We start from the raw sequence: 24,789 nt of genomic DNA, 5'->3' as shown, positions 1-24,789 counted from the left end.
TTAGTTTTGCTTTTGTTCCGCGTTCCGCATAACTTTGCATAATATATATAAAGAAAATCATCCAAATATCGTATTTTACGTTTGCCTTTATGACAAAAATGTAATTGAATAATTTTCTTTATGCATATGGTTATAAGTTTTTTTTTTTTTTACGGCTATGTAAGTTTGTGTGGAATGACCCTAATGGGTCTTCTACAACAGATTTTTAAGTCTTAAGCCATAAGAAATGGACGAATCGCAATCGATTATTCTCCTCGCATTCGATTGTAAGTCCAGACGATAGGTGTTTTAAGCCTTAAGCCATAAGAAATTGATCAACTACAGTCGAATAGTTGAGTGAAGGAGAATAATAGATTGTGATTTGTCCATTTCTACACCTATTGTAGATAACCAATTAGTAGGCATATCTGTTCAACTACTCTACAAACAAAACTTTCAAGTCTCATAACTTATAAAGTTCTTAATGAAAAATAACTTTATAATAGTGTTTTAAATAGCTCTTGACATCAATTACAAGAATATGTACTAAAAAACGATAGCTCCCGTTAAAAAATTTCAAGGTGATCTTTATATAACCTTGACAATGCTATTTAAGATTATATTCAAACTACCGTGAAATACGCTACTTAGATCCGGTTGCATCAACGTTACTTTGACTTTAAGCAAGACTTAAAATTTTTTCCATCTCGTTTTAAAACGAAAGAGAGACAGAGACAAAGAGAGAATTTTAAGCCTTGCTTAAAGTCAAAATAACGTTGGTGTAATCGGGCATTAGAACCTTACAACTTTTGTCTGAAACATTTTTCAAGAAAATGTGTATTTTTCAAGAAATTAGCCTGGTACTCTGTCGCTCTCTGTACACCTTGTATAAGTACGTTATTTGAACTGCGCGCCGAATTTCAAAAAATCAATTCAGCGCGCAATTCAAATGACAACACATATATGATATATAAATTTACATGGAATTATTATATTTAAACACTAAAGATCTAGCTTTGACTTTATGAGCTTTCTTTTATATTGGATATTTTATATTCAATTTTTATATTCATTTATTTGTTATTAAATCCATCTTTACGACAATTATGTATGATGGCTTTTATATGCATCAATGCACATTAGCGTATCCCAGTCGAAATCGCTAAAATTTTAACAGTCACGCGAACTTCCGTAAGATCGACTGTTTTTAATAGCACTTTGTGCATCTGTACATATTTATATAAAATTGGAACATCGCCCGCGTGGCCGCGATTAACATGGATAATAAAGCGGCGCTAATGGACATTATAATTCAGTCACATTTAGATTTCGCTGTTTTTTCGCTACCTCTCATTGAGGTGTGTAAATATATATTACTATTTGCAACGTGATCCGGGATCAAGGAAGAGTCCGGGAAGTCCCGTTCGCGAGAATCGATAGTTAACTCTAATTTCTAACGCAGTGATAGAAATCAGCTGAGTCGTGAAAGACACGCTCACTCCACATTCACGCTGTACTGCGCGGTGACAGTTGGTGACAGCGACAATAATGACGATGATGACAACGACGATACGGCCACGCTCTTTTTTTGGTCTGTTTTGATATTTGACGAGTCAAAATGGCGTCTACATCACAGATGAGAGTCCGCGAGTTCTCGTGGCTGTCCTAGCGAAATCGTTTCGCAAAGTCGTACGCGCGTACATTGCATACCCTCGGAGAATCCAACATTGTGCTCTTCCTATACGGACTTTGACAGTCGACACGATCGTATTCGTGGTGACACATCTAATTCCGACCTCGACGCGCGACAAGTAGCGTATTCGAGTAGTGTGCGCATTCCTCTGCTTCCGCGTGCAGAATTGTATTATTATTATTATATAATCGTTATTTAAAATCCTGTTATCCAAACGTTGCTGGCGTGATTACATTTGCTCACCTGCGCTGGAATGATTTGACTCTTGTAGGAAAGTGCTTGATGGCGCGAGGAATGCGACCACGATGCCTGTTATACAGTTCACATGACGTTATTTCCATGTATGTATCCTGAAGAGGGAAATTTTTTTTTATTATATATTTATGATCATATATTTATAATCATGACGTGATTACGGTATAACCTGATGTGAGGGTATAATTTGTCTAAAATATTTGACTATCACAAAGTGTTGCTGTTGAAAGACTAATGTGTTTTTTCTAATCTTATACTTTCAAGGTGTAGAACTGTGAATATATGGATCACTGGTGCTCTTTAGAAAGCCGATAGAACAAAAGACTAAAGATTATTGCACGGATGACAGTAGGAACATAAGATGTTTGAGTCTCCGAGAAGTCTCCAGGAGGTTTGCATTGATTTTATCTGTGGTAATCTTCTTGGCCTGTGCGAGATTCACTTTAGTGATAATACTCAAGTGTCGTCCAATACTCTGAGTAGTAGTTCCGTCTCTGGTAAGTAACATATAAAACTAGCGTTTGTACACAGACTTTGCAGAATTAAAGCAACATAAAGTTTTAGATCAACAAGATATCTGTACACTAAACAGTAATAGCACAGAAGTTGCTTTTGATACTGCAACAGGTAGAACATCGTCTAACGATGCTTCCTTCAGCTCACCAACCCGGCTTACCTTTAAATATCCAGATGCCTTCTTGCCGGCCGAAATATCAGAGCAATTATTATCCAATCTGTGTGAGAAGAACACATTATCTGATTTGACAATTACACTTTTCGATTCAAAAACCACTAGATTAAGGTGATGAGACTTCAGGTGATGATACTTGAAGAAGAAGAAATAAAAATGGATTTATAGCAACAATTAATTTTTTTCCAGACACGTACGATTGAAAGATGCATCAACATTGTCAGCTAAAGGTTTAAGTGTTCTTAAGCAGCATAAGGTTATAGATTTAATAGTAAATGGTCTGAAAATTACTGTTAATGATTTAATTAGTTGTTTAGGCGATTGGAGTATACAAAATCTTAGGTCGCTAAGTGTAGCTAAAGGAAGCTTTATGGATTTTTCAAGGTTATTATAATTCTTAAGACATTGAATAATGGAAATTCTTTATGATAATTCATAATTTTTTATATCTTCATGTATATCTTGTTGTAGACAACGCATGGTAGATATCGCAACATTAAATAAATTAAAGGCACTTCACACCTTGAATGTCTCAGGAACAGAATTTAATAAACATGGCTTGGACATAGTAGTCGAAGATCTTCCTCTTTTAGAAAGCTTAGATATATCTTGTACAAGAGTTGACGATATAACACCGTTGAAAAAATGTAAAGATCGTTTAAGGACATTAAATATGTATAATTTAAAGATAAGTGGATGTGGAAATTTAATACCAGTGTTGCTGGAGTTAAACGAATTAAGGCATTTAGATGTTTCCGATGAGAAAGATCCGCATGGTTTTGAAGTTTTTGCACCTGCTAAACCAAAAATAACAGACTTTTTAAAAACTTTGAATTGTATGCCTCATTTAACAACTTTAGACTTATCAGGTGAGTGATGCAATATATAATAATAATTGTGTATATATGTACATAGTAATCTGATAATGCATGTTGCATTTCATAAATTATTAGTTATCATCATTATTATACTAATGTGGCATTTCATTAAGTATAACATTTATTACATAGGTAAAGATGATATAAATCCGAAAGATTTAAAAAATTTCATTGCATCACATGTACGTTTGAGATTTCTGGGACTAGTACATTCTGATGCTTGTTACGATGAAAGTTTTATAGATTCAACACATAAGGATTATAGATCTGAACTTGTTGTAAGTTGACATAATATTGATATTAATGCTATGCAAGATTATACTGTTTCTATTATTTTAATTTCTGAAAAATTGGAATATTTTTATTACATTGTATTTGTATATTTGTATGGATATGTAGTAGTGTTCTTATTCATTATTATTAGTTATGCAAAATTTGACATATTTCATCTCTTTTATATTATTTCCCTTGAGAATTTATAATATTATTATATCATTACGAGTAAAGTAGTTCTCATTCGGTTTAATATTAATTTATGCATTGTAGACATTTGTTTATACTTCAAATCATGTGTCGACAATCCGCCTGATAATTAAAAATGTTAAATTTATTCCACGTTGTACATTCATCAGCTAAAAAGTTGCAACACGAAGACTATATTCTGAAATCTATCGAAAAAGTGTTATAATTTTTTAGCTGATGAGTGTACACATGTATTGGTCATTTATTTCTTAAAACGTGTTAAATTTTAAAGATAAATATTCTCTTGTATACTATACATGTCTGTATGTGTTATAGAAAAATTATTACAATATATTGGTGTTTGATATATTAATTGTTCGTACATCTATTCTATGAAATATGTATTCCATAACAAATCAATTTCCATTTGCAAATATAAAAAAAATTGTTAATTGTAAAATTAATTTTCTATTTTGTTAGAAATTTCGTTATTTATAAAATAAAAAATAAAAGTATAAATATGCAAACTAAAGCACAATAATCATCAACAATTAATTGATAAGGAAAAGGAAAAAAAAACTTTTGATAGATGCAATTCATATGAAATAATACATATTTTATCTCGTCTTTTGCTTCAGATCAGTGGTACAGCAACAGAATCTCAAATTTTGGAAGCTCTTAGGAGGTATACATACAGACCAATATATCTTCAAAAATGTCTATTTAACTTATTCCGTTTGACACCAAATTTTCTTGAACCACGAGTTGATGTGATAAAATTAGTGTTACCTGGAATGAGAGAACATCCACAGGAGTTTCGTGTACAAATGGCAGCTACTGCGTGTATCTATAATCTTACAAAGGGTGAATTAGCTCTCATGATTCATCCATCAATACTTAAACAAATAGTCGAATTAACATTATTAGCAATGGAATCATATCCAACTAATCATCAACTTCAAAAGAATACGTTATTGACCCTGTGTAGTGATAGAATCCTACAGGATGTTGCATTTGACAAATATAGGTATTTACATATACAAATTTATATATACAGGTAATCCATTTTAATCAATCCAGTCAATTTTCTTCGAAATTTTGTCGTGTTAATAATTTCGGAGAAAATTGACTGGATTGATCAAAATGAATCACCCTGTACATGAATCTATAATTTCGAAATTAAGTATTCTGAGATTTCAATATCTTTAGTTTTAAACTCTATATCAATATTTTACGTATTATTTGCTGTAATAAAACAAAATGCAAATTTTCAATAACAATATTACATTAAATAAACAATAAAAATAGATGCTATCTTTTGTAAATGGAAGTTGATAAAAGAGAATGTGCACATATACACTTGAATAGTCTTGGATTTAGCAATATGATGTATTGATGTCTTCACTTATTTATTATACATATATCAAAGGTTATCGATTATTTTTTATTCAATCTTTCTATCTTGTGCAGTAAAACTTAAATATTTACGCAAAGCGTAAAGAGATACTTTATTCTGTTATAAAACTTGCTTTCCTTTGATTTACCATATTTTGATAAAATACTCTAGTCTTAAATTCATAATTATTCACAAAATTGTTCCTATATCTTCATTCATTTTCATGTTTTGAACACCAAAATTAAAAGAGTAGTTTATTTCAAATCACAATAAATTTATATACTAGCATAAATAAATAAAAAGTATTTCTTTATATAGGTTTAATTTTTCTTACGCATATTAAATGAATGAAACATAAGTTAATATTACTATTTATATATATATGAATATTGAAATTTCAGTATATGGATATTATATCTCTTTCTCTCTTCGTGACATACAAATAAACAAAAAAAGATTTTAATTTACAAGTTTTTAATTTAACAGATGCGCGAGATTAGTTATGAATTGCTTGTCAACATTTGATGATGCATCCATGAATCGTATGTCTGTGGCTATTTGCTCAATATTAGCAGCAAAAATATCGACATTGGAAACGTCTATGCTTGGTGCACAGCCGCAATATATGTTGAAATTGCTTGCAATGGTTAGATCTAAGGTTGAATCCAAATTAGTAGATATTACAATGAAATTTACATTAAGCGCTCTTTGGAATTTAACGGATGAGAGTGCTGCTACATGCAAGGTTTTTCTTGATGAAGGTGGAATGGAGTTATTTCTTGAAGTGTTGGATAGCTTCCAAGGAGAATCTAGTGTGGAAACTAAAGTTCTTGGTTTGTTAAACAACATAGCAGAGGTTTGTATCAATCTTTATGAATATATATAATCCTATAATATAAAAATATGTATATTGTATGTTTAGTGAAACATACAATATTTGTGTCAACATGTAATGTTTTTATTTTTTGTATTTTAGGTCGATCATTTGAGACCACGACTTATGCAACCCCGGTTTATAAAAATGCTTTCTATGCTGCTTGATTCCGAGCACATTGATGTATCTTATTTCGCAGCTGGTATCGCTGCACATTTACTTAGTGATGGTCTTCGATCTTGGTGTAGTATGCCATCACAACCGAGCAGGGAACAATTATTGGATCAACTGGTTCATGCTGTAACTCATTGGCAAACACCACAAGGAGAAATGGTTGCTTATCGCAGTTTCCAACCATTTTTCCCATTGTTACGTTGTACAGATGCATATCCCGTTCAACTCTGGGCAGTATGGGCAATTCATCACGTGTGCACAAAAAACCGTAAGCTTAAAAATAATGTTTTATATAATATAAATTTTAAGAATTAGTTTATTTTATATAAAAATTAGATATGTATTAACTATACAAAATTGTAACTTTTTAATTTTGAAATTAAGAATTTTGAGAAAATTATAGAAATAAATAAGTTATACATAATAATCCATAATATCATTATCATGTCGTAATAATCTATCGTAATATTTATTTTCAGCAAAACGTTATTGTGTGATGTTGATCAGAGAGGGAGGAGTAGAAACTTTAAAACAATTGGAAAAAACACATACAGAATATACAACACAACCGAATTTGCAAAGTTTATGTCAATCAATTTTGGAAACGCTTGAATTAAACTCTTAACGATAGCTGTTGCTTTCCAATTTGAAAATTAAATACCACATGGTATACTAGTCAATGTTTATCTTAGTGAAATCTTATATCCTGTTCTTTAGACCAAATGAATATAAAAATTATATGGTCATGACTATAATTACACAGTAAAGACAGATTACAATCAACAAAATACATAACATAAAAACCATAAATCCAAAATTTTAATTATAATTGAGTTGATATTGTGGCTGAATTGAAGATCTGAATTGAGAAATAGATATTTTTTGCATCACACAGCGTTATATGTATAATTAATTTCGAAAATTATCAAAATTATTTAATGATTTAGTTGTATGAGATAAACTAATAAAACTAAAGCAAGTTTATTATTTTAGAAAAATAAATTATATAGCTTGCAGTAATAATATTTAGATATAATTTTATAGAAAAAAATTAATTTTTTTATTTGAAAAAGAGGAAAAGAAAACTATCCTTTTGAATAATTCATCTAATTACATACAGGGTATCCCGAATTTAAATGACTAAATTTCGGGAGTGTGTAGGGGATCAATAAACTAAGAAAAATTAAGTTATTTGTAAATTTTTATTTTAGGCTGTAATTGTTTAGATTACTTTAGGTAATAAGAGTTTATATAAATATGGTTAATTACAGATTACATTTAGATGATTACCTGTCCAAGAATCGTGTGTATGGTGGTATTAGTGAGCGCACTTCACACGTTCATTAATATTCACAGACCATTCAAACATACAGTTTATAATTAGCCATATTTAAACTCTTATATCTCAAGAAACTATTGCTTAAAATAAAAATTTATATAATTTTTTTATTTAATTTGTCCAAAACTTTCTTGCTATAGTATCCTGATTCACAAATTTTACAACATCTTGTATATAATTCTGTATTTTATTGATATTATTTTAAAGTGTTATTTACTTCAGAATTACATTAAAATTATTACAGAAAGTAGGAGAATTAATCAATTATGTTTATCTTAAGATATCTATTTTTACAATTTATTTAATAAATAATCATTTTTATGATTTATATCTCAGATTCTAGTCTAGTTAATTACTTTCGTAGGAAGAACAATTAATTAAAATAATTATTCATTTAAAATATTTGTAATTCAAATTTCTATATTTACATTAGATTTATATTTTAATGATTGATAGTACAAAAAAAGATGATTGTATTAAATTAATTGTTTTATACAATTTATACAATATTCGTAATTAATAATATTGTATTGATATTTGAATGAATAATTTTATGTATTGACATTATTATAAAAAGATGTATAATTATTAAATTATTTTTAAATTCATATTTATATTGATCAGTATCTAATATAATCTGAAATCACATAAACTGAAAGAGTAAATTATATTATATGTTATACAATTTATTTTTTGTATTTTCCAGAAAATTAGGCTAACACGTTAACCTTCATTTTATATAGTTAAATAGCTATATAGTTCAATGAAGGGACATTTATATGAGATAAAGTGTTAAAATAATTATTTTGTCATACTGTGGCTGCGTTCGAAAACATCGTTCGGATGCCTTCGATGCTTTGGATTATGTTGAACAAGAACAAGATGATAAATCCAAGGCATCGGAAACATCTGAGCAATATTTCCGAACGCAGCCTGTAATGTTTCAAATTCAGATCTTCAATATATTTTGTTAATAAATATCCTTTATAGAATTTTCATTATTAAATATTAATAAAAACATTTTGAAAATTGATCATGTGTATTATATGCCTTCAGAGATTATACAAAAATCAGAGTTTGTAATAAAAGAGAAATACATATTAATATTAAATTATATCTGTTATTAAAATATTACGAATTTATATAAACGAAATTTATTCTTCTGATAGCATTACATGTTGACACTTAAAATGTAAGAAATATCAATTTGAATGGTACTGAATGTTAATAAACTGCTATGCCAGCCTTTATATATGCTTTTTCTTTGATGGATTAGTAATTGCATTATTACACATCAACTCTATAGTATTGATTTTATAAAATTTAAATAAATAGTAGATGTGTAAAAATGCATCCTTTTCTTTCTCTTTTCATTAAAATATCTAAAATTCTATATTAGCCAAGAAATTCTTTATTTACCACTCATTAATTTTACATTTTATATTACACATATATCTTAATAATTCTTTTTTTTTCCTTAATGAAACGTAAAAATTGTTCATGAAATTTGTATCAATTATCACTCAATTGATGCTGATGCTGCGCTGCACCTGCAAAATACTTAGCGACATGGAAGTAACATTACGAAATGTGTCTCATAAATATGTTGAAAGTCAGCACTCCTCCTAACACCTTAGCACACAATGGATCAATATTGCAGGAACATATTTTACACGCATCTTACAAATTAGTAGCAATATGTTTAAGATAAAACTGAAGATGTATAGTTAGTATTGAGTAAATGAAAGTTGCACATGACAAAAAATCTACAATATGTAATCGAAACACCTTGTACAATGCAATTATGACAATTCATAATTTCTTGGCGCAACTTTCAGTTATCATGCATACAAAATTGACTACAAATTATAGTTATGTGATATTATTCTAGACATTCACTTTGTAGTTCAATTTTTTTTATAGTTTCACATTTTTATGAACTGACAGGATTTTTTATCAAGTAAACATATATATATATATAGTTAATTAAATAATAATCTATTCAGGTGTCATTATATTAATATTCAGATATCAATGTTTAATAGTTCAATTTTATATTTTATAATATTCTGTTGTATCAGCCTTAACACACAACACATACATCCTTATATATAATTATCCTTATAATTATGTCTATCACATCATGTAAAAATAAGATCACACTAAAATACAAATATGCTTTCATATGCTATTCTTTTATATGAAAATCAATAGAGTGCTTTTCAGTTGCTTAAGTTCTGTTTTTAAGTGTACACAAAAATTTTCAAGTATATATTTTTAAATAATATTGTATTAAATATTATTTGTAGGAGCTACTTACTAAGAATATGATTGTTTTTAATAAACACACATGTAATATATTTATGAAAACTTAATGATGTAGTATTAATTTTATTGAAGTTTAGATATCTTGCATATATGTGTATATAAGTACGTTAGACTGTTAGTAATTAATACTTTATAAATTTGCAAAAACTGAATTGAAATTTAAACTCAAACATTTCAATACTTAATTAGATAACGTCTGTAGTTATAATATATATTATAATATTTATAATAATAATAATAATGTAATTATATTTAAATATAAGACTTAAAATTTATTTATATTAAATAATTTAATTAAATGTCTTTTGAAATGTATTTTTAATCAAAATGTATTTCTATCAGATACATAAAATAATTGAAATATATGAATATGTAAAAAAATATTTTGGAAAAGTTTTAAGGCGGATACAAAATTCAATTTAATAAAATTTAATAATATCAAACTTTTTAACAAAAATTTATTGAACTACAATAGTGAATGATCGCTGTTCTACATTTGTAGCTTTATGTGATAATTATTAAATCAAATATAATTAATTGTGCCCATCTGTCCAATCTTTTTTTCTTTTGACATGATGTTTTTCTCTTTTTTTTTCCCTTCGTATCAGTTTTTTTTTCTGTGGACATATCATAAGAATTTACTTAAATACCTTAACCGCTTTTTTTTTTAATACAATGCATGATGACATACATGTTTGTAAGTTTCTTGTGTGAATTGTTAATCAATTTTTCACAAAAACTTACAATTTCCAATTATATTTCACAAGGCCATATTCTATACTTTCAATTTATGAAATAGCAAATATGTGCATATTTAATTGGTATTCAAGTTTTTTTAGTCGAGCTAGACTAAAAATGCTATATGTAGAAACGAAGATGTTATTTTTTTTGTAATTTTATATTTTAACATTTTAACATTTTTTTTCAGTATAGATATTTATTATGGCCAAGTGTCAGTACTAATGTATCTAGATATCATATTTCATTATATCCAATGAATAAAGAGAATATAATTGTGTTAATTTCTTCATAATTTTAATTTTGTTATATTATTAAATTCGATCATATAGATACATCAGATTATATTAAAAGTTAAGTTTATTAGAAGTTGAAGAATAATTACTATTAAATCATAATTTTGTAATCTAAGTCATGTGGAGGAATGACCAGTAAATTATATTCTTCGATATTATTTTTTTACTCGTTTATGAAAAATGTTATTTAAAAGAATATTTGATCATTTGAATAGTCCTAATAGATATAAGGCTGTATCTATCTCGATATTTAAATATAATTTATTTTAATATTTAACATGATTAAATAAGAGATTGAACAAAAGAGAAATATGAGTAAAAATCACTCAAAAATATCTAATTAAACAACTTTGATTTAATACAATATATATGTATATAAACATTTGTATTAATTTATTTTGATTCAAACTATAATTCATCAAAATTCAAGCATTTCTGGCCTTTCCTTGAGTTATATTAATGCATGAAATTCAGAAACTTCCAGAAAATTTAAAAACATTCAAAGAAATGTTCTTTTGCAAATAATTTATTTTCTCAAATTTCTTAAGAAACTATAAAACTGTTAATTACAATTGAATGAAAAATTAAATTACCCCTTTTATACTGAGAACTTTTCTTTGAGCAATAAATAAGAATTATCATATGCGTTACTTAAAATAAAAACTTACCTTGACACTTGTAAAATAATGTTGCCACACTTTAAAATGGTCAATATGGCATATAGTAACCACGTCTGTAACTCCTATAAGAAAAAAAAAATGAAGTAATAGAACTTATAGAAGACAAAACAAATTCTTTTTTTTAAAGAACAAAGATATTATAAAAATTAGATTCTAATGAATATATTAGCAATTTTTCTAATAATTAGAAGATAGCAAAAATCGAATAGAAATTAATTATTACCTAGGACGCCTTGTAGGCCTGTATCCAAAGTATGCACTACCGCGAATAATTCCTCTAGCCATACCTCGATAGCCTCTTGCACCTCTGGGACCCCTATAAATATAAGCAATGAAATACAAGTGTCGAGGGTGTAAGATCCAAATAAAGAAATTTGAGTTACATACATATAATACCAATTAATAATTATTTATAAATTTATATCATTTCATAAATTATAATTAGAACATGTTATTTATAAAACAAAGAATTACCTATTTGTCATAGAGAAACCAGGTTTATTTGTTCTTTTAGGCATTACTTTAATTTGACGTCCTCTGAACATAGATTCATCCATGGCCATAGCGGTTTGTACAGAATCACGTTCGGCAAATTCAATGTAAGCAAATCCTTTAGGGTGACCATCAAACTTATTACACAAGATTGTAACTCTATTGACACTTCCACAGCCATGAAAATGCTGCTCCAATTCTTCTGCTGTAGCGCCATAATCAACCTGCAAAAAAAATCAAATTTTTAATCTTTGCAACATTATCATACACTACAAAATACATTTTAATAACATAAAAAATTATGCTATAAATTTCAATAATCACGAATGCATTATAGTGAACTTACATTACCGACATAAATGGACCGATTATCAACTTCCATTTTATCTTCTAATGACATATTTAATGGACTTGCTGAAATGAGATGTGATAATAAGAATATTATGTTTTTATATGTGTGTATATGTATGTTGTTACAATCTTTATCAGACACTCTGTACACATATTTTTTAATAGAGAAAACACAAACTTAGAAACTTACTAATACCAGGTGGACTACCCATGTTCATCTGCTTATCTACTTCAGATTGAAGTTGCTTCAATTTTTCAGCTTCCTCTTCCATTTCTCTTACTCGTGCTTTAATCGCTTCTAATTCCTAAGTTATGGACAATATTTTATAAGTTAAGTATTACTATATAAAAGGAATTTTATGACTATATATACTACTGTAAAAAATAACAATAGTTACAGGATCGTCAACATTTGCCTCGCCTAAATCACGTTTCACGCCATCACATTGCATAATAGTATCTCCATCTTGACCATTTTCAAGACCATCTAGACCATCAATGTGGTCACCAGCTAACAGATCGGATTCAGACATTTCTGAAACATGAAGGTATATGGAAGTTATAAGAAAAAGAATTATATTGAAATTAGTACTTTTAGATTTATAAGCAAGAAATCACTACTATGGAGTTATATATTCTTACATACATAAAGAATTTTTTGTTATAAAAATAAATTTCTAAATTGTAATTACATATTATATATACATAACTATATTTTCTTTGCTGTAAAGAATATAAAGTAAAACAAGAAAAGTTATAAATAATAAACATATAAAATATGTATTAATTAATAGTCCAAGAAATGTACAGTAATATTTCTACATATACTGCTCATTTTTTTTATTATATAGTCAGCACGTACTAATTATATGTCAGAATTATAAGTTCATGGCCTAAGCCTAATAATCAACTAAGAGTGCGTTTCTTTAATCTATAAATAATATATATATATATATATATATATATATATATATATGTGTGTGTATGCATACGTATGTATGTATGTATATATATGTATATATATATATACACATAACAGAATGCAATCTAATTCGCACACAATTTACGAGAGTACATTACATACAAGTAGATGAAGCAGAAAATAGAGACAAAATACATACATACATACATGCATACATATATACATGCATACATACATACATACATATATATAAAATTTAATTATCTTCTTCAAGATATGGCGACGAGAGAATCATATTCTCGGCTCGAAAATCAAATAAAAACTGTATGTTCTATCAAAGACAAACGCGATCAGTGTGAAAACCGGTAAAATGAGCCGGAAAGTAATTTAATTAGCAACTTCAACAACGACGCATGCACTGAAATAACCTATTTATTCTATTCTCGAGAGACTATTGAGATAATAGTCTCTCTTACGTTACTCGTTACACATAAAGAGTCGTTACACACAAATGTCGAGAGACACGTATCATTAAGGTATTCACAGAGAATAGGATAAAAGGAAACGTACAGGTATATATGTAGCGAGCGTTCAAAATATCCACGTAATTATATCAGAGCGATTCACTTGAATCGCCTTACACTGTCTGTCGATTCGCTCTCACCAGCTCTGACGAAATCAGTAAATATGAGAGAATGACGCGAATACGCGACCACCATCACCACCATGCGATTGCGAAGAGGTAATTCAAAGATTCGACCTAAGCTCGATTTCGATTAGCGCGATCGTCGCTTTTTCGGAGTTTACGATCTCGTCGTATCCACTTGGTCAAAAATATATGGTGCACTCACATGAGAGCGGCTCCAAAATGAGGTCTGTTTCTTATTCCTGCACTCTCTGAACTGCTCTGAACTGAGGATCGATTCTATATCTTGAAATGAGGTGAAAATTATAAAAGTGAGCGAATTTACTAGAATACTGATTATTTCATTGGTCAACATCTAGTAAATTTGCTCGCTTTTTTTGTAATTTTCACATTGTTTGAAGATACAGAATAAACCCCCTGATGCACACGGTGCAATAAGTTAAAGTGAAATAAACGTATATTCACTTCAACTTATTGCACTATGTGCACCAGATAGTTCAGATAGTGCAGCAATAAAATAACAGGCCTATGGTAAAATAGAAATCAGAAAAAAACTCGAGTGATCCTTTTCTTGTACCAAACCTCGTAGGTAAAGACTTAAATACAATAGGCACAGGCAACAGAGAATAATGAGCCGTCCAATCAGAGCTCTGGGATGTAATATCAAACTTACATACCAGAGTTTTGATTGGACGGTTTGATATTCCCTGTTGCTTGTGTCAATTGTGTTTAAACCTTAATACTCACGATTTTGTGGTTCTCTTCCATGCTGTTACGTAAGTTAGACAAGGACAAACAATCTCAATGAGAAATGATAATGAATTGACATCGAATTGATGTCGATTCGAAATCATAAAATCGACATTCTTTAATATGATTGGTTTTATCCTTATGCCTATTGCACAAACGTTATGAACGATAAGAGACGAGCAATATCCAATGAAAGCTTTGCTTTGTATCGTCACTGTATCGTAACGTGAGAAAAAGCAGAGTTTTCATATATCGTTTGTTAGTTTTGTCATTCATCACGTCCAATGTGCAATAGGCATTCCTGTGGATAGGAGCAGAGAAAAACCTGAGAAACATGGTATAAGGGCTTTTTTCCTGTAACTGCAAAAATGCATTTGTGCACTATTGCTCTCTAAAAAAGTGGATGTAAACTACACAACAATATCCATTTTTTTTCTGTGTTCCTGACAGAAATAAATCGCCGAAATCGTTGGAATCTCTATTAATTTGATAGATTTATTTTAGCGATTTCAGCGATTTATTTCCAATACCTGATTTGTTTTCACAAGAAGCATATACAATTTGTTGTAAATATACAATTTAATTTTACAAATACTTTCTTAAAGATGTCAAAATATACGTAACAATTGTTTAATAAGTTTTATATACTTGTAAAAGTGATGAAAATTAATGTAGAACATGAATAACCCAACGTGTATCCAAAAATAGTAAGGGTATCCAAAACTAAAAGTATGTACTAAGAATTAAATAAAGTTATTTAAAGTATATATAAATAAAAAATTATTATAAAAGAATTATTTAGTATTTATTATTTTAAATAATTACACTTTTGTGCTCTATTTCTTATTTAGTGTTTTAAATAATTAAGTTTCCCAAACCTATTTTATATTTTTTATCATATTTTTATTATATTTTTTAAATAAATCATTAAACAATTATTTTACCAAACCATGATCGGCATTATACGTAAGTTTAAAGAATTTTTGAAACAGAATAATTTATTGCAGCAATAGTAGTGTCATAAATTAATTTTTTAATTAGCAGAAAAAATTAAATAATGATTAACAAGATATTTAATACTTTTAACCAAAACTGTATTGAGCGCAAATTGTTTCGTAATATTAAGAAAACTTGCATGTATCTTTACATTATTATAAAACATATATAGAATATTATCAACATTTATTTAAATATGAATCATTTATATGAATCAAAAGTATAATAAAGACATTTGAGACATGATGTTGAAATATATTAAAAATATCTCACACACGTGAATAATTACCAATTACGTTTATAAAAAGAACCACAAGTAATATAGGATTAAATTAGAGATGCCACAAAGCAATGTGCAAAATGTACGATACCCGTTTATTAAAATCATGTAAAATACGAATAATTGAATAAACCGTAAATATTTTTCATGCTCAATAATAGGGTATTTGCCCGGCGAACGCGTGAACAGCGAGGGGAGAGGTAACGCGTCACGCGGCGAAGGGAGGGGGAGCTTGCCGTGCGGCGCGGTGGTTGCCTACGTCATCACTTTGGCATTCGCTCGGCGCTCTCGGAGGCAGATGGATGTGCGACGAGTCGCTCTAGGTATCACATTAATTAATTAAATTATTAGATATCTACGAACGCGAATTACATAAAATTGTTTAAAATTGTCTAACTAAGAAGTATACTAAGAGTTAATAGGTTTTATTGCACTATTTTTGTTTTATTTCTTGGATTCATTACGCACATACACAGCTCATGAATATATTTTAGATATTGGATGTTGATTTGATTCTCATGTATACGTTATAAAAATGAGATTCTTATTGTTAGATATATATTTTAAATCGGCTTTTTATCACTTTGAATTGTAATAATTCTGTTTTTCGTGTTACTCCGCATTCTTAATATGAGAAAAGTAATATAAATTATATTTAAATTACATCTCTCTAAATGTATGTGCATGCTATTTGAATGTATTATTCTATTTAGTCGAAATTGTTTCATAATTTAAAATACATTTTGCATTTATCTTTATTTAAAGATGAGAAGTATGACATATTACAATATTAATCTTTATTTAATTGTAAAAATCACAAAAAAGAGCAATAAATATTGAGATATAATGTTCGAATGTTAAAAGCTTTACAGCATTTATGTAAGAAAAATCACGCTAGTAAAAACCTTTTTTTACTTCTTGCCTTTTGTTAACACATTGTAATATTGATACGAAATATTTAAAATTAACATCAAATATGTTCCTTAATCACGATATAATTATGATACACATTAAACGACTCGCGCCGCTAAAACTAGATACATAAGAAATTGTTTCATTAATCAGAGAACATTAAAAATGTAAAGGATATTTTAAATGTAAAGAATATTATTTTACTTCGTAAATATGCGTTGATATTTCGGCAGTTAAACGGTGGCGCGCGACCTTGGGGTGGGGATGGCACGGGATGGTACGGGATGGCACGGGATGCTACGGGGTGGCACGGGGTGGCATGGAGCGGCGCGTCATTTTACGCGTAGTTATCGCGCAGTTATTCCCTTACAGAGTCTCGTACAGGCAGGTAGTCGTGCCGCTTTTCTTCATATTTTTCTTTGAAACATAGTTGTGATCAATATTAGATAATATAGAATGTCGTACTTTAGATTCCAGAAACTTGTTTAAAATATTAAGTGAGAAATAAGTCAGAAAAAGTTTCTTAAAATAATAAATGCTAAATAAATGCTTTGCTTTTTATTTAAAATACATATTTTAAATAAAATTGTTTTTAACAACTGATCCCTGACTGATACGGTCTATTTAAAAAGAATCTATAAAATAAAGTTCCAAAAATTTATTTGAAATATAATTAAGAAATAGATCCGGAGAAGTTACTTAAAATAATAAGTTTTAAATAATACTTTTAACTTCTTTATTAAAAATATATTTTTAATAAACATCTTCATTTTTGAAATACGGCCGTACATTAGTATTGATAATTTTATTTTATTTTATGTGAAACAAATTAAATATAATCGCTTATTGCAACACAATTTTAAATATCTAAGATATATGTAGATGAGTTGTGTGCGTATTAAATTCAAGAAATCAAGCACAAATCGTGCAATAAGTTTAAAATCTATTCATCGAAAGTATTAAAAGTATTAAAAATGTAACGAATAAATTATTTTATTGATTTTGTAATATTCGTTAATATTTCGACAGTTAGGCGATCGGCGCGTGACCTTTGGGGTTTGTTTTACGGCCGGGCGGGCGGACGGACAAACAGAGCGTCACATTTATGCGTAGTTATCACGTAGTCATTCCATTACCGAGGCTCGTACAGGTAGGTAGCTGTGTCGCGTATCGCTTTTTGTCACACTTCTTTTTGAAACATAATCGCGAAAAATGCTGGATATAATACGATCGTTGTACTATATGTGAATACTTACAATATACGATTATTAGCTCGCATGATTAATTATTCATAAAAGGATGAATGAATCGTACGAAATATTTGTTCCGTGATACATGATTGTTATCTTGTATCTCTCCTTTTATGATTAATTAATCGTGCGATCTAGTAATCATATACTATGAATATTCATAAAATACAACGTTTTGTATTATATCTAGCATTTTTCGTGATTACGTTTCAAAAAGAAATGTGAAGAAGAATAGCCACGCGACACGGCTATCCTGTCTGTACAAACGGTATCATACGAGTCATAAAAAAGCAACATTAATATAAATACTCTCATACAAATAACACAATTCCTGCTTTCACAATTAGTATAGTTTATGTAATTAGCAATTTAATTAATTTTTTGTTTCCGTGCACTTTTTGTTATACGATTCATATAAAAAATTAAGCGTAACTTTTTGTCGGTACTATTTGTCGGTAATAAAAGAAACATTTCTCTTTTTTATTAATATTTAGTCCATTTCATTGAGCCTAATCATAGCCGTAGCCGGTTCGTGGCATCGCACGTTTGTTTCGGGAGTGTCGTTCAAGTTATCGGACTCCAGTTTTATAGTCCGCGCGATTATAGTGCATTGTTCGCGAGTGTTTTGCGCGAGTGTCCTGTGCGAGAGGATGTCAACCCAAATTCTGAAAGGAGGAGGAGGTCTGGGAGAGACATCGAGCACCGGCGGAGCAACCTTGCGGTAAATATCATTTTTTGCTTATATAAAATCAGTACTTTTCTTCTGTTCATTATTTAGTTTTATTTTTTAATAATTTAAAAATGATAAAATTAGAAAAAAAGATTATTTTAAAATTATTTTAAAATTTTATAAATATGTATTTTCATAATCTTTTTTAAAAAATGTGCAAATTTTGTAAATATCTAATTGAATGGTGAATTAAAAAATTCGGTTCTTATAAAAATTATATATTAAAAAAATTATATAGTTATTATATGCTTATTCAAGAGAACTTTGCGTTTAGTCAATATATATCAATAAAATATTAATTGATTTTTTCTGCTCTGTTTTAATTGAAATTTTATATCCTTTTGTTACAGAATCATCGTAGCGACGTTGCAGAACTCCGCCGTTGTGCATCAGATTGGTGAGTGATTTTAATATTTTTATTAAGGTAATGGATTTGTGGTATTTTCATTAATATATTATATATCTAGATGCATATGTGCATCAATTAAATAAAAATATATGGATAAATATAGCATTCCATACATCCGTTGCCTTAAAATAGATACGTTGTAACAGATTAGGATAAATTTAATCCTGAATATCTCTTTATTATGAAATTTATTGTACATACACTTTTAAATTTGTAATATCCCGTTACATATAGCAGCATTATTTTTAATCATTCCTGTATAAGTTGCTTCTGCTATTCTCACAATATCATTAATTTAAATAAAACTATTTAACTCATGATTTAATTATTAAGGGCTCAAATTTTATTTACTAATTGTCAATGTTTATAGATCAATGTAATAAAATTCGTATTTTTTAAATGTATAAAATATAGGAAATTAAAAAATATGAAGAATATACATAGAAAATAATTAGAATAAATGGAATTGTCTATTGATATCATAATATAAAAAAAGTTTATTACAGTATAATAAGTAAAGTAGACAAAAAATGCTAATAAAAAGCCACCGTGGTTAAGAAACAATTTTTTTATTTAACTAGAGTGCATACGTTTCGATCAACGATTTCCGTCCTTTTCAATGCAAATACAAAAATAAAGAACTATTCCTGATACATAAATATAACGGATGTTTTAAAGATACGATAGTTTATACATATTAGCAGCTCATAGTATCATGCATAATGATCTGCATCTGGTTATTACAAAAATCAGAATTTTAAAAAGAGACCCATACTTTTAAGGTGTTGTATAGCAGTGGTCAATTGTTTGATAAACTAATATATATATAAAATCATTTTTCATGTAGTTATTATACCTTTCCAGTAAAAAATTTTTTTTGCATAAATATGTATAAACTTATATAAATATTCAAAAAACATGTGTATAATCATATATGAAATATGTCTATACATGTTTATACATTCCTTTTTCTTTTGTAAAATTATTTTTTAGTGTAAAAAAAAAATCAAGTTTGAAAAAAAATTACTTATGTATAATTGTACATAAGTAAGTTTTCTTCAAACTTGATTTTTTTTTAAATAAATAGTATGAAAATTACTCTTTTAATTATTTTTAATATTTTCACATTACTATTATTATTTTTATTACACTAAAAAATAATTTTACAAAAGAAAAAGGCATGTATGAATATGTATGGACATATTTCATATTTATTATATAATTACATGTTTTTTAAATATGCTTATTGTTTATAGATATTTATACATATTTACGCATAAAAAATTTTTAATTCAAATGATATATCATCACTTGAATAAACCATAGCGTTAATAATTTTTATGAGAATAATGTGAGAATGATACTGTTGTCGATTGAGAATTATAAGAAATTTAATATAATACGGAATAAAAAGTTGTGATTGTGTCCGTTGAAAATTAGAGCGATAATATTATCGCTTCGCGATTATTATCATTTCTAAATTTCTTCGCATTATTTTCATAAAAATCATTAACAACGCTATAGTTCATCCAACTGACGATACATCGTTTGAAGGCATAATAACTCTACGAAAAATGACTGGCGTTTATATGTTGATTTATCAAATTGATTACTGCTATACAACACCATAGATCTCTTTTTAAAACTTTGACTTTTGTAATAAATAGATGATCATTAAAATTATGGACTGCTAATATGTAACTATCGTATCTATAGAACATTCGTTACATTTATGTGTTAGGAATAGTTTTTTATTTTTATATTTGCATTGAAAAGGATCGAAATCGTTGGCCGAAACGTACTCTAATCAAATAAAAAAATTTTTTTTGCGCACCATGTTGGCTTTATTGGCCATTTTTGTCTCCTTTTTTTATTTAATTTATTTTCAGAGCCATATTCATATCATTATTATAATAAGTAGATATTGTTTTATTTTTCTTTATAATTATATTTATAATATTATTTTTCCTATCTATTCTATACTCAAATTTATTCATTCAGGATTAAATTTTCTAAGTTGGTGTACAGGAAAGCAATATAAAAATATATATATGTAGAATACATATTGTTTTCTAAGATATTTTTTCAATTGTTTTACACCGATTTGTGTATTACTAATGAAATAAAAAATATTTTAATTAACGCATATGTTATATAGTTTTTTTATCTCGCTATTTTATAAAAGATATTTTACGATTATTAATTTTTGCTATTTATCTCAATGCACCGATTTTAGTCTAAGCTTTTACACCTTATCTATATGTAGTAGTAACTGAATTTTATATCAGTTAAAATAACATGATGTAAGATCCAATATACATTTTGTCAAGAAGTAGAAGAATTTTATTTTGTAATTATTTTAAAATCGCATTCAAAGTTTTGCGTTACTTAAACTACTTAATTTTGAAATAATAAATTATACAAAAAAATATTCTAATAATTTATAAAATACAAAGAGATATTCGATGCACACAGAAAAATATTAATCTATTGATATCTATTAATCTATTGATAAGAAAAGTGATTACGCAATTTATTTTCTTTCTTTTAAGTAACGGTTATTTTTAACAACGAATATTTTCTTGATAATAATTTTAATTAAAATATATATATTACAAAATTTTAGAAAAACTCATTATTATGTATTCAAAACAAAAATTTATTTTCTTTTAAAGAATATTATAAAATTAATTGAACAAATGAACTTTTTATAGAGCTGGTTCTACATTAGTTGCTGATCGCAAGTTTGTTGTGACAGCCAATATGAAACGTTGATTTCAAAATGCAAGCTTCAGATTGACTGTCGCAACAAACTTGCAATCGGCTTGCAACTAACTAGAACCTATTTAAGAACCTATTTAAGAACATATCGAATTTGTTTTTAATAAACGTGATTGAAGTATTAAACTTGCTAGAATATATTTTGAATAAATTTAATGCTTCTGATGAAATTGATAGATTTGTGGATATATGAACTTTTGAAATATTTGGAAAAAGTTATTATTATTTGCATAGAATAATTATTACTTGCGTATTTTTCTGTGTTTGTGAGGGAAAATTATCTTTTTTGGATCTTGCATCATTTATCTGAATTTTTCATCTCTGCGTGCTTTGAGATGAGATTCAGCAACGAATCGTTCGAATCGTTAAAAATATACATACATGGACCTTGAATTTTATTCGGATCATAATTTAGTAATTTTCAGTTTATTTTTAAATTATAGTTTCATTCTTTATATAGTAATATTACTATATTTTATATAGTAATATTTATATTAAGAAATGTATTCTAGTTTCATAATATTCGAGACTTTTGAAATCAAAACGTTGTTGATCCTTAAAAATTTTTTTAATTTAGATTTATTTTTAGTCGAATATTTATATTTTTAATTTCGAATAAACGCGAAATTTATATTAATGGAATTATTATTATTATTATTATTATTATTATTATTGATAATTGTTCATATTAATATTTAGTCAATTTCATTAATATAATGGTCCCTTCGCGACGTGTTCGTGTTTCGCGTATTTTGACAAAAGCATAAAATCTTACGCTTATTGTTAACAATATTCGTCAGCAACAAAAAGGAGTATTCTCCTTATTGTTGATCTATAGTCGATATGAAACCAGAATATTGGCTAGCAACAAAAAGTGAATTCAATCCAGAAAAAAGAAGAGAATCTGAACGTAGGTTGGTGTGTAATACCAATCTAAGTTTTTAAAGATAAATGAAATATTCGGGAGGGTAACTTGCTCGCTAATTGCGAGTTCTTATATTTTTTAAATTATTTAAAATACAAAAAAAACTAACAAACAATAGAACTAATAAGAGTCAGCGCAGATAATCAAGTGCAAGTTTGGTAGATTAAAAAAAATCTACAAAACTTGATCTTGATTATCTGTGCTAACTTTCATTAGTCCTGTTATTTATTAATATTTTTATATTTAAAAAATTGAAAGTTTGTTTTAATTATTATTGTTTATTGCTCATTTATTATTAGTATGGTCGATAGTAGTGGCGATTAGGTTTTTCCGCTGAATTTATCAGTACGCGATAGGACATGGGCAGTAACTGCTGCGTTCAGCAGAGAAAGCAACTTTCGAACTGTAAAATTCTTCAATATGATTGATTTATAGTTTATACATTTAAATTCATAAGGAACCAAAAGCAAGAACCAATTGTATCGAAGAATTTTACATTTGCAAAACTGTTTTCCCTACTGAACACAGCCCTTAACGTATTATATTCTCGGTGTTATTACACATTATAATGTGATGTAGGTAGGAATACAGGAGTAGAAATATGGATAGGTAGGGATAACAATCAAAAAATTATTAATCAAATGTTTAATAAAAAAATTAAATTATTACAAATAAAATGACAAATAAATTTCGCCATCGGGAAATTAAATTTTATTTTAAAAATAAAAAAATAAGTATAACGAAACTAAAAGATATTACACAACATTTGTAATTATATATTATATTTTAAACAATTATTATATTGTAGTATTTAATTGTATAAAGGATTACAATAAAAGATAATATAAAAAAAGTTATTGCATTATGATTAGCAAAAAATATAAAATAATTAGAAATAAAAAATAAAAAATAAATTAAAAATATATTTACCTGCAAAAACGAACTATTAAATTTATTGTAGCTCATTTTTTATGGATGAGCATACTTACAAAGTCGCCGATGAAATCGGCGGGGGGTGATGGAGGGCTTCTAATTCGTTTTAAATTAAATCTCTAAATTTAACGATATGTAATTGAAACTTTGAAGTGTATTCAAAGATTCTATTAAATCTAAAAATCACGTTCTTTCTCAGGTTTCTCTTTGGTAGAAGTTAACTGGGTCTAAATGTATAAATTAAAATCTTATAATAACTAAAAAAAATAAATGTAAAATCATATTAAAAAATTTCATTTCTGTAACGAGGAATTTATTGCACTAGAATTTTAGATTTTACATTTCTTTTGAATAGTGCTGCGAACACAGATCATTAATTGATATTGTCTCTATTTATTTGTCTTGATCAATACTAATTTTTTATTAGAGTTGTTTCCTAATTTGATTATTGGTTTAACTAAAAAATTCAATTTTTTATGTGCTGAATATTTCTATAAAAAATTTTATGGAAATATTCAATTTCAATTAAATAATACTTGAATGATTAACGAATATAAATAACACAAATATATTAATGATTTTGTTATTATATTGCTCGAGTTATATGAAATAAGTCTTATATATAATCG

The 24,789-nt window shown here is 27.6% G+C and overlaps 3 protein-coding genes across 6 annotated transcripts in view; 2 read left to right on the top strand and 1 right to left on the bottom strand.

The window, feature by feature from the left end:
• Nucleotides 1-170: 170 nt before the first annotated feature.
• LOC105145033 (protein zyg-11 homolog B) lies at nt 171-8,991 on the top strand. Of its 3 annotated transcripts, none has more exons than XM_011054339.2 (10): nt 171-2,013; nt 2,192-2,424; nt 2,555-2,729; nt 2,808-3,002; nt 3,090-3,487; nt 3,629-3,774; nt 4,597-4,985; nt 5,841-6,210; nt 6,331-6,670; nt 6,882-8,991. In XM_011054339.2, exons 2-10 carry the CDS (start codon nt 2,289-2,291, stop codon nt 7,025-7,027), a joined length of 2,295 nt encoding a protein of 764 aa, XP_011052641.1. In that variant the 5' UTR covers nt 171-2,013; nt 2,192-2,288; the 3' UTR covers nt 7,028-8,991. The 3 variants fall into 3 exon arrangements, with proteins under 3 accessions (XP_011052641.1, XP_011052639.1, XP_011052640.1); XM_011054337.2 differs by having other exon boundaries at nt 2,486-2,729; XM_011054338.2 differs by having other exon boundaries at nt 172-2,013; nt 2,492-2,729.
• Nucleotides 8,992-11,771: 2,780 nt separating this feature from the next.
• Nucleotides 11,772-14,551, bottom strand: Pabp2 (poly(A) binding protein nuclear 1). Of its 2 annotated transcripts, none has more exons than XM_011054343.2 (7): nt 14,400-14,551; nt 13,025-13,161; nt 12,817-12,931; nt 12,622-12,689; nt 12,258-12,499; nt 12,007-12,099; nt 11,772-11,845 (listed from the first exon to the last, which is right to left on the bottom strand). In XM_011054343.2, the coding sequence occupies exons 2-7, from the start codon at nt 13,157-13,159 to the stop codon at nt 11,812-11,814; spliced, it is 687 nt and encodes a 228-aa protein (XP_011052645.1). In that variant the 5' UTR covers nt 13,160-13,161; nt 14,400-14,551; the 3' UTR covers nt 11,772-11,811. The 2 variants fall into 2 exon arrangements, with proteins under 2 accessions (XP_011052645.1, XP_011052644.1); XM_011054342.2 differs by lacking the exon at nt 14,400-14,551 and adding an exon at nt 14,119-14,393.
• Nucleotides 14,552-16,469: 1,918 nt separating this feature from the next.
• Nucleotides 16,470-24,789, top strand: part of LOC147907208 (uncharacterized) — a 278,923-nt gene continuing 270,603 nt past the window's right edge. The window contains exons 1-3 of the mRNA XM_087413991.1: nt 16,470-16,543; nt 18,902-19,103; nt 19,463-19,509. Of these exons, the coding sequence (XP_087270117.1) occupies nt 16,519-16,543; nt 18,902-19,103; nt 19,463-19,509 (274 nt within the window). The 5' untranslated portion in view covers nt 16,470-16,518. The remainder of the gene's footprint in view (nt 16,544-18,901; nt 19,104-19,462; nt 19,510-24,789) is intronic.

Source organism: Acromyrmex echinatior, chromosome 15 (assembly GCF_024713525.1).
Source record: "Acromyrmex echinatior isolate Ae372 chromosome 15, ASM2471352v2, whole genome shotgun sequence".
Taxonomy (NCBI): Eukaryota; Metazoa; Arthropoda; class Insecta; order Hymenoptera; family Formicidae; genus Acromyrmex; species Acromyrmex echinatior.
Note: the sequence above shows the minus strand (reverse complement) of the source record. Positions and strands in the feature narration are given on the sequence as shown.

What these genes read in the sequence shown, in the direction of transcription:
- LOC105145033 (XM_011054337.2), top strand. Translation starts at nt 2,289, where the DNA reads ATGTTTGAGTCTCCGAGAAGTCTCCAGGAGGTTTGCATTGATTTTATC. An exon ending in GAGTAGTAGTTCCGTCTCTG is followed by an intron (nt 2,425 to 2,485) that starts GTAAGTAACATA and finishes AGCAACATAAAG; the next exon opens with TTTTAGATCAACAAGATATC. An exon ending in AACAACTTTAGACTTATCAG is followed by an intron (nt 3,488 to 3,628) that starts GTGAGTGATGCA and finishes TTTATTACATAG; the next exon opens with GTAAAGATGATATAAATCCG.
- Pabp2 (XM_011054343.2), bottom strand. Translation starts at nt 13,159, where the DNA reads ATGTCTGAATCCGATCTGTTAGCTGGTGACCACATTGATGGTCTAGAT. An exon ending in AGGCAAATGTTGACGATCCT is followed by an intron (nt 12,932 to 13,024) that starts GTAACTATTGTT and finishes TCCATAACTTAG; the next exon opens with GAATTAGAAGCGATTAAAGC. An exon ending in GGTCCATTTATGTCGGTAAT is followed by an intron (nt 12,500 to 12,621) that starts GTAAGTTCACTA and finishes TTTTTTTTGCAG; the next exon opens with GTTGATTATGGCGCTACAGC.